The 19,065-nt window shown below is 48.3% G+C and overlaps 2 protein-coding genes across 2 annotated transcripts in view; both read right to left on the bottom strand.

Moving 5' to 3' along the window:
* The window catches only part of SLC3A2 (solute carrier family 3 member 2), a 34,567-nt gene extending 24,466 nt beyond the window's left edge, over positions 1-10,101 (bottom strand). The window contains exon 1 of the mRNA XM_077324327.1: positions 10,012-10,101. The gene's annotated coding sequence lies outside the window, so the exon portion shown is untranslated. The remainder of the gene's footprint in view (positions 1-10,011) is intronic.
* A 2,490-nt stretch (positions 10,102-12,591) lies between these two features.
* TMEM223 (transmembrane protein 223) lies at positions 12,592-16,676 on the bottom strand. The gene is made up of 2 exons (XM_077324334.1): positions 16,091-16,676; positions 12,592-13,682 (listed from the first exon to the last, which is right to left on the bottom strand). Exons 1-2 carry the CDS (start codon positions 16,659-16,661, stop codon positions 13,390-13,392), a joined length of 864 nt encoding a protein of 287 aa, XP_077180449.1. The 5' UTR covers positions 16,662-16,676; the 3' UTR covers positions 12,592-13,389.
* Between the last annotated feature and the right edge of the window lie 2,389 nt (positions 16,677-19,065).

Raw genomic sequence — 19,065 nt, forward strand, 5'->3', positions numbered from 1 at the left:
TTGCGGTTCCTTCCTCTCACCTGCCATTCTCTGTTTCCTCATGGCAGTGGAGGAGGAGGAGGAGGAGGAGGAGGAGAAGAGCTGGTTCTTATATGCCACTTTTATCTACCCGAAGGAGTTTCAAAGCGGCTTACAATCACTTTCCTTTCCTCTCCCCACAACAGACACCCTGTGAGGCAGGGTTAAGCTGAGAGAGCCCTAAAAGAGCTGCTCTATGAGAACAGCTCTGACAGGATTGTGACTAGGTCCAAGGTCACCCAGCTGGCTGCACATGGAGGAGCGGGGAATCAAACTCGGCTCACAAGATTAGAAGTCGCCGCTCTTAACCACGACACCAGGCTGCCTTTTGCTCAATTTTTAAACAAATTGGTTATTGTTCTATCACTGCAGAGTAATGACAGTATGGCAGGACAGATGCTACTGATTAAAAAAAAACTTTAAAGGCTGATGGCGGACAGGTTGCCAACCTCCAGGTGGGGACTTAACATCTCCTGGCATTACAACGAATCTCCATGCTACAGAGAGTGGCCACCTTTCTCTGGCCCCACTCCTGTGTCTTCAGTGGTAGCGTAACTCCTAGAAATTAAGCAGATTACATCTCCTGTTGTGTGGCAGCGGGGGGATGGGATTCTCTCTGTGCCAGGCGAAGAGAGGGAGGGAGGGAGGGAGGGAGGGAGCCGTATTCAAAGGTTCGGGGATTTTTGCAGCATGGCTCAGATAAGCACTGTGAATAAGTGCCCCAGTACAAGTTCACTTCCTGCACTGTGCAGAAGGTTGGACTAGATGACACTTGGGGATCCCTTCCAGCTCTATGTTTCTGTGTTTTGTGCCATTCACTATGTTCTATGCCAATCCCCATACGTGAGGTCTAGGGGAAAGGGTCCTGTAGCTCAGAGGGCACTGTTTTTAAGTCAGCCCTGGTAGCAAAACTGAGGGACAAATTATATACAACGCAAAAGTAAAGCCCTGTTCTGAAGGAAGATATGTTGTAGGGTAGGGGGTGGCTGACTGACCATGATTCCTCCTCCGAAGCTCCGGCGCCCTCACCAACCCCCCTTCTCTCCCAACAGCTTCCCATCAGAGCTTTGGGTCTGGTTTCTGCAAGCCTCGCCTGATTCAGGCTTGTGATCTGCCCAGGCCTGGGGGAGGACACTTAGGAGGAACCAGCATTGGGTGTGAGGCTGCCTTCGAGCCAGGCAACAGCTACACGTGCCCCTCGCTCCACATGGCTTACCAGGAGGACGTGGGCCAAGAATGCAAGCAGGATCTTGCAGCCGCCACCCACCACCACCACCAAAGGATCTGAGCCTGCAAGATTGGTAGATCAAGAATCACACAACCTTCCGAGTCCTCATGGCCAGAGTTAGCACAGGGCACACAGAACAGCTCCAGGACTGAAGCGCCACAAACCCATTGTTGTTTTGTTGCCATAAAGATTGTGTTGTCAGTAGTGAAGGGCCCATGTCCTATTTATCCTGGATCCATCTGAGCTTTGCCTGGAAGTGTTACAACAAGACACTGTCCATGGACTACAATTCCCATGAGCCCCTGCCAGCAAATGCTGGCAGGGGCTCATGAGAATTGTAGTCCATGGACATCTGGAGGAGCACAGGTTGACTACCCCTGCCCTATAAGACCCTTGCTCTAGTTTCGCCATATAACAGACTTTCTCAACCAGGGTTTTGTGAAACCCTGGGGTTCCTTGACAGCCCTGGAAGGGTATCCCGAATGGGTGGGTTAACCATCCCCTGGACTAACAGAAGAAAAGCAAAAATCACAGTGCAGAAAAGCTGAGTTGCCAACTGTTGAATGGGTCGGAGTTGATTAATTTTTAATATATAGATTAAAAATTTCCCGGACATTTATCAGGGGATAGGACCGTATACAGTAAGACACAAATGGGGAGCCGTGTTGGTCTGAAGTAGCACAATAAAATCAGAGTCCAGTGCTTGCACTCAAAAGCTCACGCCCTGAATACATCTTTGTTGGTCTTAAAGGTGCTACTGGACTCTGATTTTATCGTATATGGTAATGTTAACCTGCCCTTCCCTCTCCCCAAGTGGCCAGTGATAGGCCTGGATGGGGTGGTTAGGGGAGGGGCTCTGCGTGGGTGTGTCTACAGCACTGCTTCCCAACCATATTCTGCACCATCGCACCACTTCTGGGGTTTCCGGAAACCTGAAGAACGTTTCAGGGATTCCTCAATGGTAAAAAAGTTGCGACAGGCCCCTATATAAAGTGGGTGACTCTTCCCCTGCTAGTTCCCCAAAAACCGCCCTGCACTGACTTCCATCCAACCGTAGGCATAGCAGCAGGGCCTGTGAACAGAGATCGCCATTCGGTCTTTCCCCGGCCTCTACAAGCCCCGCTGTTCCTGTTTCTCCGACATTCAATCCCCGGGTGTTTACAGCCCGAACTGTCCTCCTCAGTTCCCAGAATCCCTTCCCTTGTTGTTGTTGTGCAGCTAGCTGGAGCTGCCTGATGTTATCCGGACAGACAAGTTTGGGGCTCTGCCAGGCTGGGTCCTGCTGAGAAAACAAAGCTGCGTGTTCCCACAGCGTGTTTCTCTGCTGCTTCCAACAGCGGAGGACAAGTCTCCAGGCAGCACGATCCCACCGAACAGAGCGACGTGCAGGGGCTCACTCCCAGAAAGACAGCCCCGAACCCGGGAGAGACAATAGCCGACTCTCCCCCCTGCCCCCTCTCAATTCAATAGGAGCCAAAGGGTTTGCCGACAGCCAGCTATCTGGAGGGGTCTTTAAAATCCTTCCAATTGTAAACACACTTTGAACTTTATCTTTGCCAGAGATTTACTCTTCCCTTCCATGTTTTTAGCCCCCTTTGAAGCGAAGCCAATCCGCTGGGCTGATTTTGCAACAACAAAATCTGGTGTCCTGCAAAACAGAGTCGCCTGCCTTGTTGTGCAAGAAGAACTGTTTTTTTTTCAGGACAAGCACCAATGCAGGATGCTGAGCTATAGGATCAGGGCCCCAGGTCAGTTGTCCTGAACGCATACCATTCTGCCGCTGCAGTGCTTAAGTCAGCATGGCAGTATGCCGCATACTGAGAAGAGTTTTCATTTCGAAAACGAGCCAAGTAACCGTGTTTACTCAAAAGGAAGGTAACACAGAATAGAAGATGCTCCCCTTAAATCAGATGTCCCCAGCGTGGTACCCGTGGGCATCACAGTGGCCATAGAAAACTTTCCTGCTGCCTCCTACATGATTTCAGAAAGTGGGTGGTGCCAGGTGGGACTCTGGCCCGGCAAGGCTTCTGATCAGCCATTGGAGATCTGATCAGCAGTGCAGATTTTAAAAACAGAGCTTCAGCAGCAGTGGCCACCTCAGCACAAGAGGAGGTAAGGGAAGGTACAGCAGCCATTTTGTGGCTGGCTTTGCCTCCTGCGGTAGCCATTTTGTGCCAGGCATTATGTGGCTGGGCGTACCAGGCTGCGTCAGAATTCCAAAAATGCCCGCAGGATTGAAAAAGTAGGGGACCCCTGCCCTACATGTTATACACCGACATAACTGTATGCAAATAGCATACCTGGGGGGGACCCTAATCTGTACTAACCAAGATAGCAAATGAGTGGAATGGAAGTACCCTAAATATTGCAGACGAATTGCTGAGGTTTCTGGTGGCCTGAAAAAAATGGCATGTGGAGATACAGCATAGTTGAATAGTTCTCCCTATCTGTCCTAAATCTACTGCTTATCATTTTCATTGGCCTGGCCCCGAGTTCTACTGTTACAGGAGAAGGGAGAAAACTCGTGTGTCTCCATTTCATCAACCTTTCTCATCTCCCTCCCGCAGTTATTCCCCTCTCCCTCCAACATAGTACCAGACAAGCAAGTCTGAAAGGACTGAAACCGAGGAGGCCTGATCTGAATTCCTGTCCTCCATGCCACCTGATTCGTCTTACTCCCAACCCGAGCCAGATCCCTTCCACTGCTGCACCGACTGGGAACAGGGCCAGATAATGGAGCCATCCGAGAACCTCCAGTCTTGCCAAAACACACTGGGAGTTCTTAGAAGCACAGTCAAAAGCAGATGGGAAATTTCCCCTCTCAGGTCCTATGACACTCCAGGGGTAATGATATAGGGCACAGAGAGGCAGAAAAACGGTGAGGGAAGTTTTCTGTGACTGTTTTCTGAAGAACAGAAAACTGTGACTGACGCTCTGGGGCACCCGCAGGGTAAATTCAAGAGCTGCCCAGAATGGGAGAAAACTAGGGCAACATTTTCACGCTCAATTAACATGCATTAGTTGTTCTAATTTACATGAGATTCAAAGCCAGGATGATGGAGGGGGGGGGGGAGAGAATGGCTCTTTCCCCTCCCATTTTAATGCTTGTCTAGGACTAGAACATAAGAAGAGCACTACTGAATTAGACCAGTGGTCCATCTAGTCCAGAATACGTCCTCACACAGCAGCTAATCAGTTTGAGGGCCAACACCAGGGCACAGAGGAAGAGGTCTTTGCCTTTGCTTCCAAACTGGAGAGCCAGTTTGGTGTAGTGGTTAGGAGTGCGGACTTCTAATCTGGCGAGCCGGGTTGGATTCTGCACACATGCAGCCAGCTGGGTGACCTTGGGCTCGCCATGGCACTGATAAAACTGTTCTGACCGAGCAGTTATATCAGGGCTCTCTCAGCCTTAACCACCCCACAGGGTATCTGTTGTGTGGAGAGGAAAGGGAAGGCGAATGTAAGCTGCTTTGAGACTCCTTCGGATAGAGAAAAACCGGCATATAAGAACCAACTCGTTTTCTTCTTCTTCTTCTTCCTAGCCCTGAGATTTATAGGCTTAGTGCCTCCGAATGTGTAGTTCCCCTCAGTCACCCTGGCTAGTAGCCATTGATCCTCCATGGATCTATCTAACCCCTTTTAAAATTACCTATGCCTGCGCCATCACTACATCCTCTGGCAGCAGATTTCACATTTGAATCAATCTCTGTGTACAGAAGTCCATCCTGAATCTACTACCCATCTGTTAATTGGATGCCCTTGAGTTCTAATATTTCAGAAGAGGAAGAAAAATGCAACCCTACTGAGATCTTGTTCTGCTTGTGGTGCTAAGAGCATCCGGGCTGTACAGCTTCAGGGTCCTATGGCAGAATATTCTTCCATACCCCAAATCCCCGCAGCAAATTTGCATGAAAAGCTAGCCTGTCAGGAACAAGGTGAGTTTAGAATACTGTCATGTTAGATTTCCCCAAGCAGGGAAATTACTTCTTTAATTTACTGAGAAGCATATGCTCATCAGACCTGTCACCTGCAGTCTGTAACAGTGTACCTCGCAGACCCATTTAACACCACAGTGAGAACTAGGTCTCTGTAGCTGCTATTACAAAACCAGCTTGTGCCACCTTCGACAATGCTTAATCCAGTTGTTCTAGCAGCACTGGCATGGCACACGTGATAGAAAAACCAAATGCCATCTTCACCCCCCCCCCGCCTTCTGCTAAGTGCTTATAGATGTGTGTTACTGGGCCAGTGTGGCTGATAAGACCTACTACGCAAGATCACTCACAGAAGAACTTCAATCTAGGTCCCTCAGTCCTCCAAATGAGCACGTCTCTTTTGAAGCATATCTCTGTGTAGCTGAGGAAGCCCGAAGAACAAACATGTGACGGTGGGCAGGCGGGTTTGAAACTTGGTGCAAAAGAACGCCCTTATACCCAAGCGAAATCTGTTTGTAGCCTGCCTCCCATGCACGTTTGGGCACATCGTCTGAGGGCACGTCGTCTGAGGACACCACATTCATGACTGAACAAGCTCAGACTACAATGTTCTTCCTGCAGGGCTAAACAGGGCAGCGGATACTCTTGTTTTGTTGAAATTATATATCATGCCCTTGGTGGGGGCGGGAAGGAAACACCCTCCTGCGAGACAACTCGCAATTGTATGGAATTTGCAGCTCTGACATGTATTGACAGCCACTTACTGGGTGAGGCGGCTTTTATATAGATTCACTGAGGAGAGATTAAAGATGGCTGACCACTGGAAGAGCAAAACAAATTCTGTTCCCAAGCACCACACCTCAGATTTTGGGTTACCAATGCTGGGTGGTGATCATAGGGGTAAGATCGGGGTCCGTCCCCCTTCCCCTTAGGGGTTTGGGGCCAGTATTAGACTGTGCCTGAGCCATGAGGTGATCAACCCCTTCTGATATCCTCTCAGTTTTTTGAAATCTGCCTGAATTTAGACCAGCCCAATGGTTCCCTGTGCAGGGAATGAATCACAGAATCAAAGAGTTGGAAGGGACCTCCTGGGTCATCTAGTCCAACCCCCTGCACTATGCAGGACGCTCACAACCCTATCGCTCATCCACTGAGTTTGGTTGTTAATTATTACTGCCATCTGTAATATTGTAGAGTTTTAGAGTTATATTTTAATGGGGGGATGTTTTATACCAGGGGTAATCAAACTGCGGCCCTCCAGATGTCCATGGACTACAATTCCCAGGAGCCCTTGCCAGCATTCGCCAGCGAATGCTGGCAAGGGCTCCTGGGAATTGTAGTCCATGGACATCTGGAGGGCCGCAGTTTGACTACCCGTTTTATACTGTTGACGTTGTTTTATGGATTGGATCTGTATTTTACATACCCGTAAACCGCCGCAAACCAGTTTGCAGAGCGCGGTGGTTATATAAATCCAAATAATAGATAAGGTCAGGCTGGGAAGTAGTTGCATTAATGTCATGGAGTTTTCCCTCCAAAGAAGCCATTTATTCCAGAACAAATCTGGAGATCAACTGTAATAGCAGGAGATCTCCAGATGCCACCTAGAGGTTAGCAGCCCTACTCAGACTACCATTTGCTGGCAAACAGCAGAAGACTCATTCTATCACGCCCTGCCCACGGGCTTCTAAGAGGCAGCTGGGAGATCACGGAGGGAAATAAAAATGCTGGCTCAGAGGAACTGCAGGTCTAACTCAGCAAGGCTTCTGTGTTCTTAAAAGGCGGCCGCATTAGCGCAACTTATCTGCTCGTGAACCTTAGACTCAGATTATCTGGAAGAACTGGCAGGATGACAGCTGTTTCGCGAACTCGGAACACAGCGTGGCTCTCAAGTGTCAGGACACTGTTCCCTGGCACCAGCAGTGACCTAGCTTACAAGACCACCGCCTCATTTATTCAGAACTTTTCCACCCCACTTTCCCCTCAGAGACACTCAAAATGGCTTACAGTAAACATTACATCGCAATTCATATTTATAACAGGTTTCAGGTCTCAAATTGTACTAGGGACGAGGCAGACTGCTGGCAGCAACCGGGCCCCAAAGTGTACAGGCTAATTGGCCTGGGTGCAACCTAGATAAGGAGACTCGGGACTTTGGTCTGCTCTGAGCCTGGATCAGCAGTATTCTTTAGCCTCAGGGACATGCTGCCCTGAAATCCAGGGATGAAAAAGAAACCACACTCTAAAATATAGAAATAGAAATGGATTGGGTGGCCTTTTCCCCCCACCAGACCTGAGCACTGGAGGGGGATGAGAATGACAATTCTAAGTTTGTACAGAGGCACAACAGAGATTCAGCATAACTATTAAGGAGATTTTTATTCTAGCTTTCTTCCTAAGGCAGTGGTTCTCAACCTGGGGGTCGGCACCCTTTCACAGGGGTTGTGGCAGGGCAAGCAGCTTGACTGGGGGGGCCCCCATCCACACAACAGCCTTGCAGGGTAGATCGAGATAGAGCGTTCCTCTGTCTGGAGCAGTGTAAAAGAGAGAGATCAGCATGGTGGGACAAGAGGCAGAACTGAACTGAGAAACCCAAGAAAAAACCCAATTTATATACAATGATGAACAATGGATCTTCACGCCATTGGTCAGTTTTGGTTTAATTTCTGTGAAAGAACCCTTGCATAATTTTATGGTTGGGGTCACTACAACATGAGGAACTGTATTAAAGGGTCGTGGCATTAGGAAGGTTGAGAACTACTGTCCTAAGATCAGAGCAGCACATTTGATTCTGTCCTCTACCATTTTATCCTTACAACAGCCCTGTGAGGTAAATTAGGAGGTCAGCTGGGATTTGGACCATCTCTTCTATCCAGGGGTCCCCATCTTTGCCCCAGCGCTCACTAAGTGTTTCTAGAAAGTGTGTGAAGGCAGGCTGGACATTTACAAAGTAGGGCTTCTGACAACTGCCCTTGGCTGGCCAGATTAAAATGGTAGTTCAGGAGCAGCCGGTTAGTGCTGGTTTTATGTCCTCTTATACTCTTGTTCCCCAGGGTATCTTAAACATTGCTCCACTTTCCCCCTGCACCTCAGCTTCTCGTTTGCTTCCTGTAGGAACAACTTTGTGGCTGGATTTGCTTTCTGTGGCAGCCATTTTGTGGCCGCACTCACTACACTGTGTCAGAACTTGAAAGGGGCCCATGCGCTGATAAAGATTGGGATTCCTGCCCCAGCTATACACTCTAAACCACAGAACATATGAAGCTGCCTTAAAATTAGTCATATCCTTGGTCCATCTAATTATGTATTCCACACTGGCAACAGCTGGCCAGCATCTTGGAGACAAGGGATGCGAGCCTCCAGGTGGGACTTAGGGATCCCCCAGTTTTACAGTTCATCTCCAGGCGAAAGGGATCAGTTCCCCTGGAGAAAATGGCTGCTTTGGAGGGTGAACACCACAGCATTATACCATACTGGGGTCCCTGCCTGCTCCAAATCCCACCAGCTACTGGCTCTACCCCCAAAGTCTCCACGTATTTTTCAACCCAGACCTGGCAACCATATTGAAGCCATTCTCTCCCCCCCCCCTCCATCATCCTGGCTTTGAATCTCATGTAAATTAGAACAACTAATGCATGTTAATTGAGCGTGAAAATGTTGCAGAATCGAACCCGGCATGCCAGATTAGAAGTCCGCACTCCTAAGCACTACACCAAACTGGCTCTTGGAGACAGAGATCTTTCCTAACACCTGCTCCTGTGGAAAATCCTTTTCCCCTGGAGATGCTGAGGAACTGAACCCAGAACCTTCTGTGTGCATCACTGGATATTAAAGCAACCTGGGCTTTGACACTGGCCACTGCTCCATGGGGCTTGGGGATCTGAGGGGTGCCTTGTGTGGCATCTATTGCTTGCTAGGCTGCTTGGAAGATTACTCGATTGACAGGTAATATGTATCTCTTTTAAGTAAAGACTAAGCATGTATCCTATCAATGTATCTCATAAATGGGGTAGCTATCACAGAAGATTGGTTAAAGAAGATGTTGAGCCTTGCAGACTCAGCCAGATTAAGAGCACTATTAAAGTACCAAAATTTGGAGAAATATTATGGACAGTGGACACCTATCTGGAGCTACGTGAAGAAAATTTTTCCAGTCTCTTCAAAATTTTACAAAACATAAAAGAAAATGTAGCAGGATATAATTCTAATTAATTTCTCTTAGCCTAGGAGGCGGGTTTACTTGTCCAGGAGGGTGTGCTGGGTGGGAAGTCAAATTTTAGGTTGTGATTATGATGTTTGTGTTATTTCTGTATGTGTTTTTTGTTGTTGTTCAATGGTGACGTTATTTGTAGATGTATATAAGTATAATGAAATGTTAAATAAATAAATGGGGTAGCCAGCTCGAGGTTGTGCGATCTCTGGACGTTTAGGGCTAGAATCTGGGAAAGGCAGCATTTGTGGAGAAGAGAGACCCCAGCTGGGTATAAATCCTCAGAGACCATCTCTGAAGCTGCCGTTTCCTTCAAATCAACTGATCTCTGTAGCCCTGGGGAGCAGTCGTAACACTGGGGTAACTCCAGACCCTATCTGAACAATGGCAAAAGTAGAGTAGAAAATATTGACCTTGATGGACCAAGGGTCTTCTGTACATATGCAGAGTGCTGTTCTTTTGGGAATGGGGCTGGGGAAGGAGGACTGAAAATTCAGTGAATGGGGATTCTCACAAGGGTTGAATCCAAGTGCTATTTAGAAATTAATGCAAGATATGGCTGCCAGAGTCTCCCCAACTCTCCCCTCCCCAAATCAGTGGACAGCACAGCAAAAACTTACCATTGCTCCCCCCTCTGGCTTCCCTTCGGGCATCCTTCCCCGTAGCAAAGATCTCTCTGTCTTCCCGGTCCCCTATCCAGAGAGGAAGTTTCCATGGCAACAACAGTTACAAGGGAATGTATGGCAGCTTCTGCTCGGATGGCAAAAGCGAGGCCTGAAAGCCAAAGGGGCAGCATAGAAAGAGCAGAGGAACTTGTTGCCTCTACTTTCCACCCCCCCCCCCAAGTTACTGTGCTTTTAAGCAGCTGTAGAAACTCTACAGATAAAACTTTTGCTGTATGGAAACATGGCGAGTTTCTACCCGATGGTGTTAAAGCACAATAATACTTGGAAAAAACAGTATGGGAACCTTAACGTGGGAAAAACTGGGGTCTTGAATAACCTGGAAAGGGGGTCTATCCTTTACCCCAAAACCCAATATTCCCAGATACCCAATATTCTGAAAATTGTGAGGTCATCATAAGATGTCTGGCAGCAGGGCCTAAATACACAATTTTCCCTCTTTATCCTAAAAGACAGAAGGATATTTCTGAGAGAGAGATGCTTATCTGTTAGTGGCCAGACCACTCCATGGACAGAGGGGTAGCCTGCTAGCAATCTGACTTTCAGCATCACTGGGCTAGAAATGTACAAATCATTTAGGCAAATAGCACCCAAGGCTCTGCTAATATCTTGACTGCATAAAGGGCTTCCACCTCTTGCTACACCTGTGGTCATTCTTTCCCTTAAGTCATCCACTCCACCTCAGCTGTTTCCCATCCTGGATCACCAGATCCTCAAGCAGCCACCTTGACATTATTGTCAGCCACACTCTGGCTCCTATCCATGTGAAGAAGCAACTTCTTGCGGCACCTGTGGTACCTCTCAGTAACCCCCCTCACCTGGGAGTTTGCCAGTAATTCAGTCAAGGGTTTTGTGCCCCAACCACGCCAGGGCAATTACCTAGTTTCCCCGAAACACTCTCTCTCACAATACCCTGGTTGAGGCGAGGAAGGTGGGGGAAAACATGGAGAATATCATGACAAGGCCTGGGAGGACAGAACACCAATTGCTTAGATAGCAACGATTATGCGTTTTATTGTTTTAGTAGTTTTACACTGTCCCGAGACAGGTAGGCCGAGAGGGGTGGTGCTATAGATCTAATGAATAAAATAAATAAAATTCAAAACACACTATATTGGCTGTACTTCTTTTCTGGTTGTTATAGAGTGGTGATATTTTAGTCTGGGATAAAAAGTCGTTCTTTGTAAAAGCCATCTTGGGTTCACATTGGGGAGAAAGACACACAGAAGGGGGTGGGGGAGAGAAGCAAGCAATGGAAAATCTCTTGGCCAGGAGAAAGCAGGCGGCTTTTCCAGCCTCCCAAAGGTGGAGATTTTTGGGACAGGGTTGCCAACATTGGGTTAAGACATTCCTGGAGACCTGGAGTAGAGCATGGGAAGAACAAAGTCTGAAGAGAAGAAGGAACTCAGCAGGAATATGATCCCAGCCAGCCCACCTTCTGATGTTGCTTTCTTCAGCAAGCTAAGCAGGGTTGGCCCTGGTCAGTGAGACCACCAAGGGCCACTAGTACTCAGAGGCAGGCAATGGCAGGCCAACTTGGAATGCCTCATTAGGAAAGCACAGCTACAGGAAGAAGAGTCAGACTGCTGCCTCCCCTAATGCTCCAAAATTCTTCACAGCCCACCTGGATACTTCCACTGTCTCCCGGGGGAACATACCGCCAACTTTGGGGAACTATAATCTAAACCTTTTCCTCTTGTGCTAGTTTGATTGCATGAAAGTGAGCATTTCTACACATGAGTAAAACAGCGTTACGCCAGCTGAATGGCAAAGTGGTAAATTTTATCTCACTTTCGAGCCCCTCACCTTTTTTGCTGTCTTGCTTCTCTGCCACCTTTTCGCACATCTCACCCTCCACACCTGCTGCTGGACGTGGCGGAAGAGAGCAATGCGCCTTATCCATGTCACGCTTCCACATGTCAATCAATTCAGGCCACCAGTCCATTTTCTCCATATTGTAAAGGTCCCACGATGCCCACTAATTAAAAAAAAAATCTACACCTCTCCACTGAAATGCCTAAACATGGAATCATAGATGCATAGTGCTTTTTCAATGCCACCCCTTATGGGATCACAAGTCCTTTGAGACATTTAAAAATTAATCTTGTTCCTGATTTTGGAGGAGGGGTGGTAGAAAACTTTCGAGAGGCACACTTTGTGTTACAACGCCTGCATGCGTGCCCGCCTTTTGTTGCTCCAAGAAGTTGGCTATTTTTAAAAAGAAATTCCCATCCCTGGGAACAAGGCAGAGGGAGGTGGGTATGAGGCAGGCGCCTTTAGCACGTTTGAGCCTCCATACCTTCCTTCTGCTGGTTGCCTGCTGGTTGCTCTCCCTTAGTTAAACACTAGATGAATCCACTTTATGTAATTCCCCAACTAGTGCTTTAAAATGGAGGATTTAGCAAGCAGTTTGCTGCCGACACTAGATGTGGGCGATGTCATGTGGAGCGGCCGGAATATAACAACTGCATTAGATAAGCATTTCACTATATTTATTGGGTGCGGAAAAGACCAGTGTATTTGTTTACGATTTATTTTTTCAGTAGTTTTTATTTTCAATTTGGTCTTTGTGTAAGTGTTCTGAAGGGAACACCCTCATAAACAATGATGGAGGTCCCGTTTACTACCCCTCTCGCTCCGTCTCCTAGAATGTGCTAGAGAGCCAGTTTGGTGTAGTGGTTAGGAATGCAGACTTCTAATCTGGCATGCCAGGTTCGATTCTGCGCTCCCCCACATGCAGCCAGCTGGGTGACCTTGGGCTCGCCACGGCACTGATAAAGCTGTTCTGACCGAGCAGTGATATCAGGGCTCTCTCAGCCTCACCCACCCCACAGGGTGTCTGTTGTGGGGAGAGGAATGGGAAGGCGACTGTAAGCCGCTTTGAGCCTCCTTTGGGTAGGGAAAAGCGGCATATAAGAACCAACTCTTCTTCTTCTTCTTCTAATTCCCCCCATCAAAATTCAGGGCACAGTCTAGTTTAGGTAGCAAATATGGGAAAGAAATGAATACGTCTGTGGGTGTTTTCTGCATATTTAGTTTGCAATGTGGTCAACCAGGGTACAATTTTAACTCTTTCTGATTAGCTCAAGTCTCAGACTCCCTATATATGTCTGTTTACTACGGAGGGAGGAGTGATTGAAGAGCCGTTCTGAAGATGCTGGTGGGGTGATCCCCCAGTCCCCCCACAGAATGGACTTAGTACATAAATTAGGGACAGGGGTTGTAACTCATCTGTCTTTCTACATCTCTGTGGCAGCTCAGTGCAGAAGGTGGGTCCTCCTCCACCCTCATCTTCTGTAACTGTACATTTTGGCCTTAAAGTTGTCGATAGGCGCCCACTGTGATATCAAACAGCTTGGCGTTGGTGATCTTCCCTTGCTTGTCCAAGAGGAAATACAAAGGCCTCCCCTTGATCTTGATGGGGATCATGGCTGGCACCTCGGAACGATGGGACACGCAGGAGATATGGCGCAGGGGTACCGTGAAGGAGGAGGACAGCCCAAACAGATAATAGGTGGTGAGGGTCACTTCCTGGCCACCACGGTGCAGTACGATTCGTCTTATGGAGCGACGAGCAAAAAAATAGCCAGCTATCAAGATGAGAAAACCTGGGGGGGAAGGAAAAAATAGTACATTATTTTAAACCTGTTTTTTCTAGGTCTCCAATCGATTCATTTTGTAAACCTAAAAAATTAAGATTTCGAACTAACAGCTCAATAGGCTCAATACATTATAAGATTGTAACCTTCCTTAACACAGATATTGCTCCAGAGGGACAGACCAGAGCCAATGGGATGAAATTAATTCAAAAGAAATTCTGTCTTAAACATCTGGGAGAAGTTCTTGACAGAGCAGTGTCTCAGTGGAACAGTCTTCTTCGGGAGGTGGTAGGTTCTCCATCTTTGGAGATTTTTAAACAGGCCAGATAGCCATCTGACAGAGAGGCTGATTCTGTGAAGACTCAAAGGGGTGGCAGGTTACAATGGATGAGTGACAGGGCTGGGAGTGTCCTGCATAGTGCAGGGGGTTGGACTAGATAACCAAGGAGGTCCCTTCTAGCTCTATTATTCTATGATTATACTTTAAAAATGTAATTTAACACTCTCTACCTATTTAGATATCACTATACTAAATCTCTAGTCCAGGGCTTCCCAACCGGGTGCTTCTGGGTGCCACGGCATCCACCAATACATCTCCCAGCACCAAGTGAAACTGTTGCCCATTGGCCATTGCATGACTGAAGGACAACTGTGGCTGCCAATCTATGGATGACTTCACCTCTTGTGGCCAACAGCCATTTTGTGGCTGTCCCAACCATTCTATTCCGCAATCCCCAAGATGTCCACAGGCTCCGAAAGGCTGGGGATTCCAGCTCTAACCCTTAATCCGCAATCTTAACTAAAACCAACACGTAGCAATCTCTAGAGCAGTCTGTAGAGCAAAAGAGAATTGTAGTCCATGGACATCTGGAGGGCCGCAGTTTGACTACCCCTGCTCTAGACATACACAGCTGTCTGTGACACAAATTCCAATATGTTAAGCATTTTTAGGCTCCCTTCCAACCGAAATAGGGCTCTTTAAGGCAGTGAATAGAAAGAAGGCATTCAGAATAACGGAGATGAACAATAACTGCATCATTCAGCCAATTAACCAACTAACAGACCACAAGGATTTTGATTGTCTCGAAGCCGCTCTGATTAATTGGGTAGATTTCCATCCCCTAACAATAGTTAGGAAAACTGCAATTGGAGTACATAACGACAGGGATCATCTCAGAAGAGGTATTCTGTGCAGGAATGAAGTGGGCATACCCCTTTCAAGATGACTGCTGTTACAGTACATACCTGCAAATAGTACGGAGAAGTGAGGGGTTTTTTAATTTGAATGTAGTTTATTTATAGTCTGCCTTTCTCAGTGAAACTCAAGGCGAGTCACATAATGTAAACAATGCCGTCAAACGGCCCGAGACCTCTACTAAGAAATGCAATAGGACAAGTACACTTATTTATAGTAAACCGATCCTCTGCCTAAAATTTGTAGGATTAAAACTAAAGTTTCTTTAATTTGGTGGCAGACAAATTATCATTACAAGTGGGAGGGGGCTCTTAGCAAATGTCGGGAGTATTAATTTGTGGGTTTTAATAACGTTAGGTGTTGTGTGTTTACACAATTGTGGAATTAACTAATACTAGGCTGGGAAGGGTCACTGAGTTCACATGGCCTTTTTTGGGTGTGACGCATTCCATGGATGAGGGCGGATCTATGAATAGGGATTGGCCACCACGAGCAAAGAACCTCCGTCTACTACCTTGGCCTATTCGCTGAATACTAGCCACTAAGAGGCACAGAACGGGGGAGAGTTGGCACCATCTTTCTCAGCTTTCGAACAACATTCAGGAAGATCTGTTGGGGTTGACCACTGTTGGAAAGAGAATAGTGGGCCTGGAGAGCCATTTTGTCTGATACATCAAATGAACTGTTATTTTCTCGTTGCCCCGTCAGGTGTGACTACTGCAAGTGGCAGAACTGCATATTCGGAGGCAGTTCGCTTCTGAATCCCAGGGCCGGGATGCAGCATCAGGGGAAGGCCTCTCTGCCCAGTTGCTGGCCCTTCCGAGGAACTGGCTGTCCCCTGGGTGAGACACGATGCTGGACAAGATGGGCCCACTGGGCTGACCCAACAGGCCTCTCCTGATGTTCTTGGGAATTAATAGGGTTTTGAGCTGAGAAATAGCTGGAGACTTTGAGGGGTGGGGCTGGGAGTGTGCGGGATTTGGGACGGGGAGGGGCGTCAGTGGAGTATAACGCTGCGGAGGCCACCCTCCAAAGCAGCCATGATCCCTTTGGCCTGGAGATACGGCGGAATTCCAGGGGATCCTCTGGTCCCGCCTGGGGCCTGGCACCCCTCGGTCGTATGCACTGCAGGCTTCTCGGGAGAGGGCAGGGCCCTCCTTGGCCGGCGGCACTCTGGGGGCTGCCAGGGCTCCTCTGCCAGGCGGGAGGGGCCTGTCCTTACCCACGCTCAGGCAAGCGCCGGTGAAGCCAAAGCGCCACTTGTTCGAGCCGGAGTCGAGGATGGCTCCGGCCGGCAGCGTCGGCACAGGCCGCTCCGTGAGCGGCGCCTCCGATCCCGCCCGCTCGGCGCCGGGGGGCCGCAGGGAGTGGAAAGCGAAGTGCGCCAAGGAGGTCCAGAAGAGGCCTTGGCCGGCGCAGAAGAGGCCGAGGAGGCGGAAAAAGCGGCCGCGGTCGTGCTGGAAGAGCAGGACGTCCTGGGCCACGCGGGCATCCAGCGGGAAGGCGCTCTGCGTCCCGCGGGCTGCGCTCCATCGCCCCGCCGGCTGCTCCGCCGCCACACCCCGGCGACTGGCGCGCCAGCTCCAAAAGCGCACCGGGCAGGCCGCCCCCCGCCAGCCCCAGACCCGCAGCCCGCTTCCCCACGTGCAGCGCCACATCCCGGAGTCACCCTGGCCGGGGGGGGGGGGGGAGGCGCGCAAAGGCTCTCGGGAGCTGTAGTCTGCTGGGGGAGCACGTGACAGCGAGCCTCTGTTCGGCAAGCCGGCTTCGGAGACTGCGGAGGTGCAGTCCATGTCGGCCTCGGCGCTCGGTCCGGAGAGGAGGCGCAGACCCGCGCAGCACACTGCGGAACGACGCGCAACGGGTGGAAAAAGGTATCGGTACGCAACACGCCCTCCGCCCGGGTGAGTCCCTGCGGAAGGCTGCTTCTGCCCACCTGATCCTGCAGAGATTAGCCAGCGAGCCTGCGGAGACCATAGAATAGGGGTAGTCAAACTGCGGCCCTCCAGATGTCCATGGACTACAATTCCCATGAGCCCCTGCCAACGAAAGCTGGAGGGCCGCAGTTTGACTAGCCCTGCCATGGAATCACAGAGTTGGAAGGGATATCCAGAGTCATCTAGTCCAGCCCCCTGCAGAATGCAGGAAATTCGCAACCACCTGCCCTCGCACAAGGACCCGATTCCATGCACAAATGATGGAATCCCCCCCCCCAATCTCTCGCTAGTCTCCTTCTATGGTTCACTCATCTGAGCAGGACCTTTGCAGGTAGCTTGCAAATGGGCAACATCAACAAATAGTTATACACACGCATTCTCCTTTGTAGGCAATTTGTGGAAGAGCTGGAAGGCTCCTCACCCTCCTGGCTTTCCGCAAACCAAGCCAAACTGAATTATTCAAGAGGGCTGTTCTATGCAGGCAACAGGGTAGCATTGCACAAAAGGCATCAGTTATTTGACTGGTCTGTACTACTGTGAATAGTAGGGGTGGCCAAATGTCCATGGACTACAATAACCATGAGCCCTGCGCCCCAAACAGCTGAGGGCCCTGCAGGAACCTTCACTGTTCCACAGAGCCTGTAAGATGGAGCTCTTCTCCCAGGTCTTTGGTTGAGGCCAGGGTGTGGAAGATCTAGGGGCTCCTCCATATTTTGGAGCATTCTGTTTTAGATCTCTCTGTATTTGTAGTAGTAGGCAGTCCTAGGAGTTGCCCCTGAGGTGCTGGAGGGGGAGGAGTAGGATGGGGTTGGGTTTGTATCTGTACTAATGTCTTAATCTGTATTGGGCTTTATTTCTTACTGTAGCCTGCTGCGAGACGCATTGCAATAACAGCAGGTAAGAAATAAAATAAAAATTGTAGTCTATGGACATCTGGAGAGCCACAGTTTGGCCACCCTAATTTTGCCTCATTTTACCACTCATGCTTCGCTTCAGTTCTTTTGTAGTTCTGGCTGGTTCTACAACCTGAAACCTAATTCATTGTTTATTGAATGGCTCCTCTTGTTGATTGTATTGACTCGCCCCCCAAGTCCCAGTGGGAAAGGCAGACTAGAAAAAAATGTGACTAAAGGATGGGGCAAAGACACATGCTGGAGCTGTTTCCAAGAAGGGTAGTCTGAAGAACTAGGTTCAGTAGAGTTGACAAGGGAAGCTTTAGGGGTGAATAAGACAGACTACAAACCTTTGATTTTTAAAGAACTCAAAATGTAAAAGCGTTGCTCTTTTAACCGGTATAAATTTGAAAGAGACTTCTGCTTGTCATGGAACATAAATGGAAGCAAAGCAAAAATTACAAACTTTTCAGCTGTTCTTATCGACTGACAACCAGTGCTCTCTAACCTTACTGACTCTTCCTTTTTGTAAGATGGAAATATGAGCTGCATCTTTTTTTAATGATGTTCCTTACCTGCAACCAGGGCAACTTTGGAAAGCTATCTCAGTGGGATTGAATTGGCTCCCCTTTAACAATCCCCTTTAACATTGCCTTTTTGGAAGTCAATGCATGTTAACATTGTAAATTATTATGTTGCTTATATGTGATTCCCAAGCTAACTGCGAATTATGGCAGAAGACTAATGAACAGTTAACAAACAGGTCAGTTGATGAGAAGCCAAGGGCTTCTTAATTACACTCCTATATTTGAAGTGGACCTGTCATCCAGAATAGTATGTTGATTTATAAAAGAGATGACAAAAACTAGTTGGAATTAACAACCATTGAAATCTACAGCCACAGGGGAAGTTCCTATTTTTGGTTTAGAACATTAGAGGTCAGGAACCCTGAGGTTGAGCAACAAAATGTTTTACAACAAATAATTGCATTTAAATTTTAAAGTGCACATTCAGATCAAAACCAGCATTAAAACCAACTAAAACAGTTCCGCAGGGCCTGCAAAAGGGAGCTGTTCCACCAGGCACTTGGTTGAGGTCGACCAGAACCAGTAACACTGCTGGGCCCCTGAACCTCCCTCCCAGGAATCCATGGACTTGAACTGAACCATGGACCTGTTTTACTGTTATCCTGTTAAAATTGTTATTCTGTTATATTTTAGCGGACACAAAACTGAATTCGATGTATTGTTCTTTACGTTCCATGTGAACCGCCCTGAGCCTCAGGGGAGGGCAGTATAAAATTGCAATAAATAAAATCTACTATTTTAATTTTAATTTAGTTGCTCAAATCTTGTTTTCTCAGGTTG

This window comes from Paroedura picta, chromosome 1 (assembly GCF_049243985.1).
Source record: "Paroedura picta isolate Pp20150507F chromosome 1, Ppicta_v3.0, whole genome shotgun sequence".
NCBI lineage: Eukaryota > Metazoa > Chordata > Lepidosauria > Squamata > Gekkonidae > Paroedura > Paroedura picta.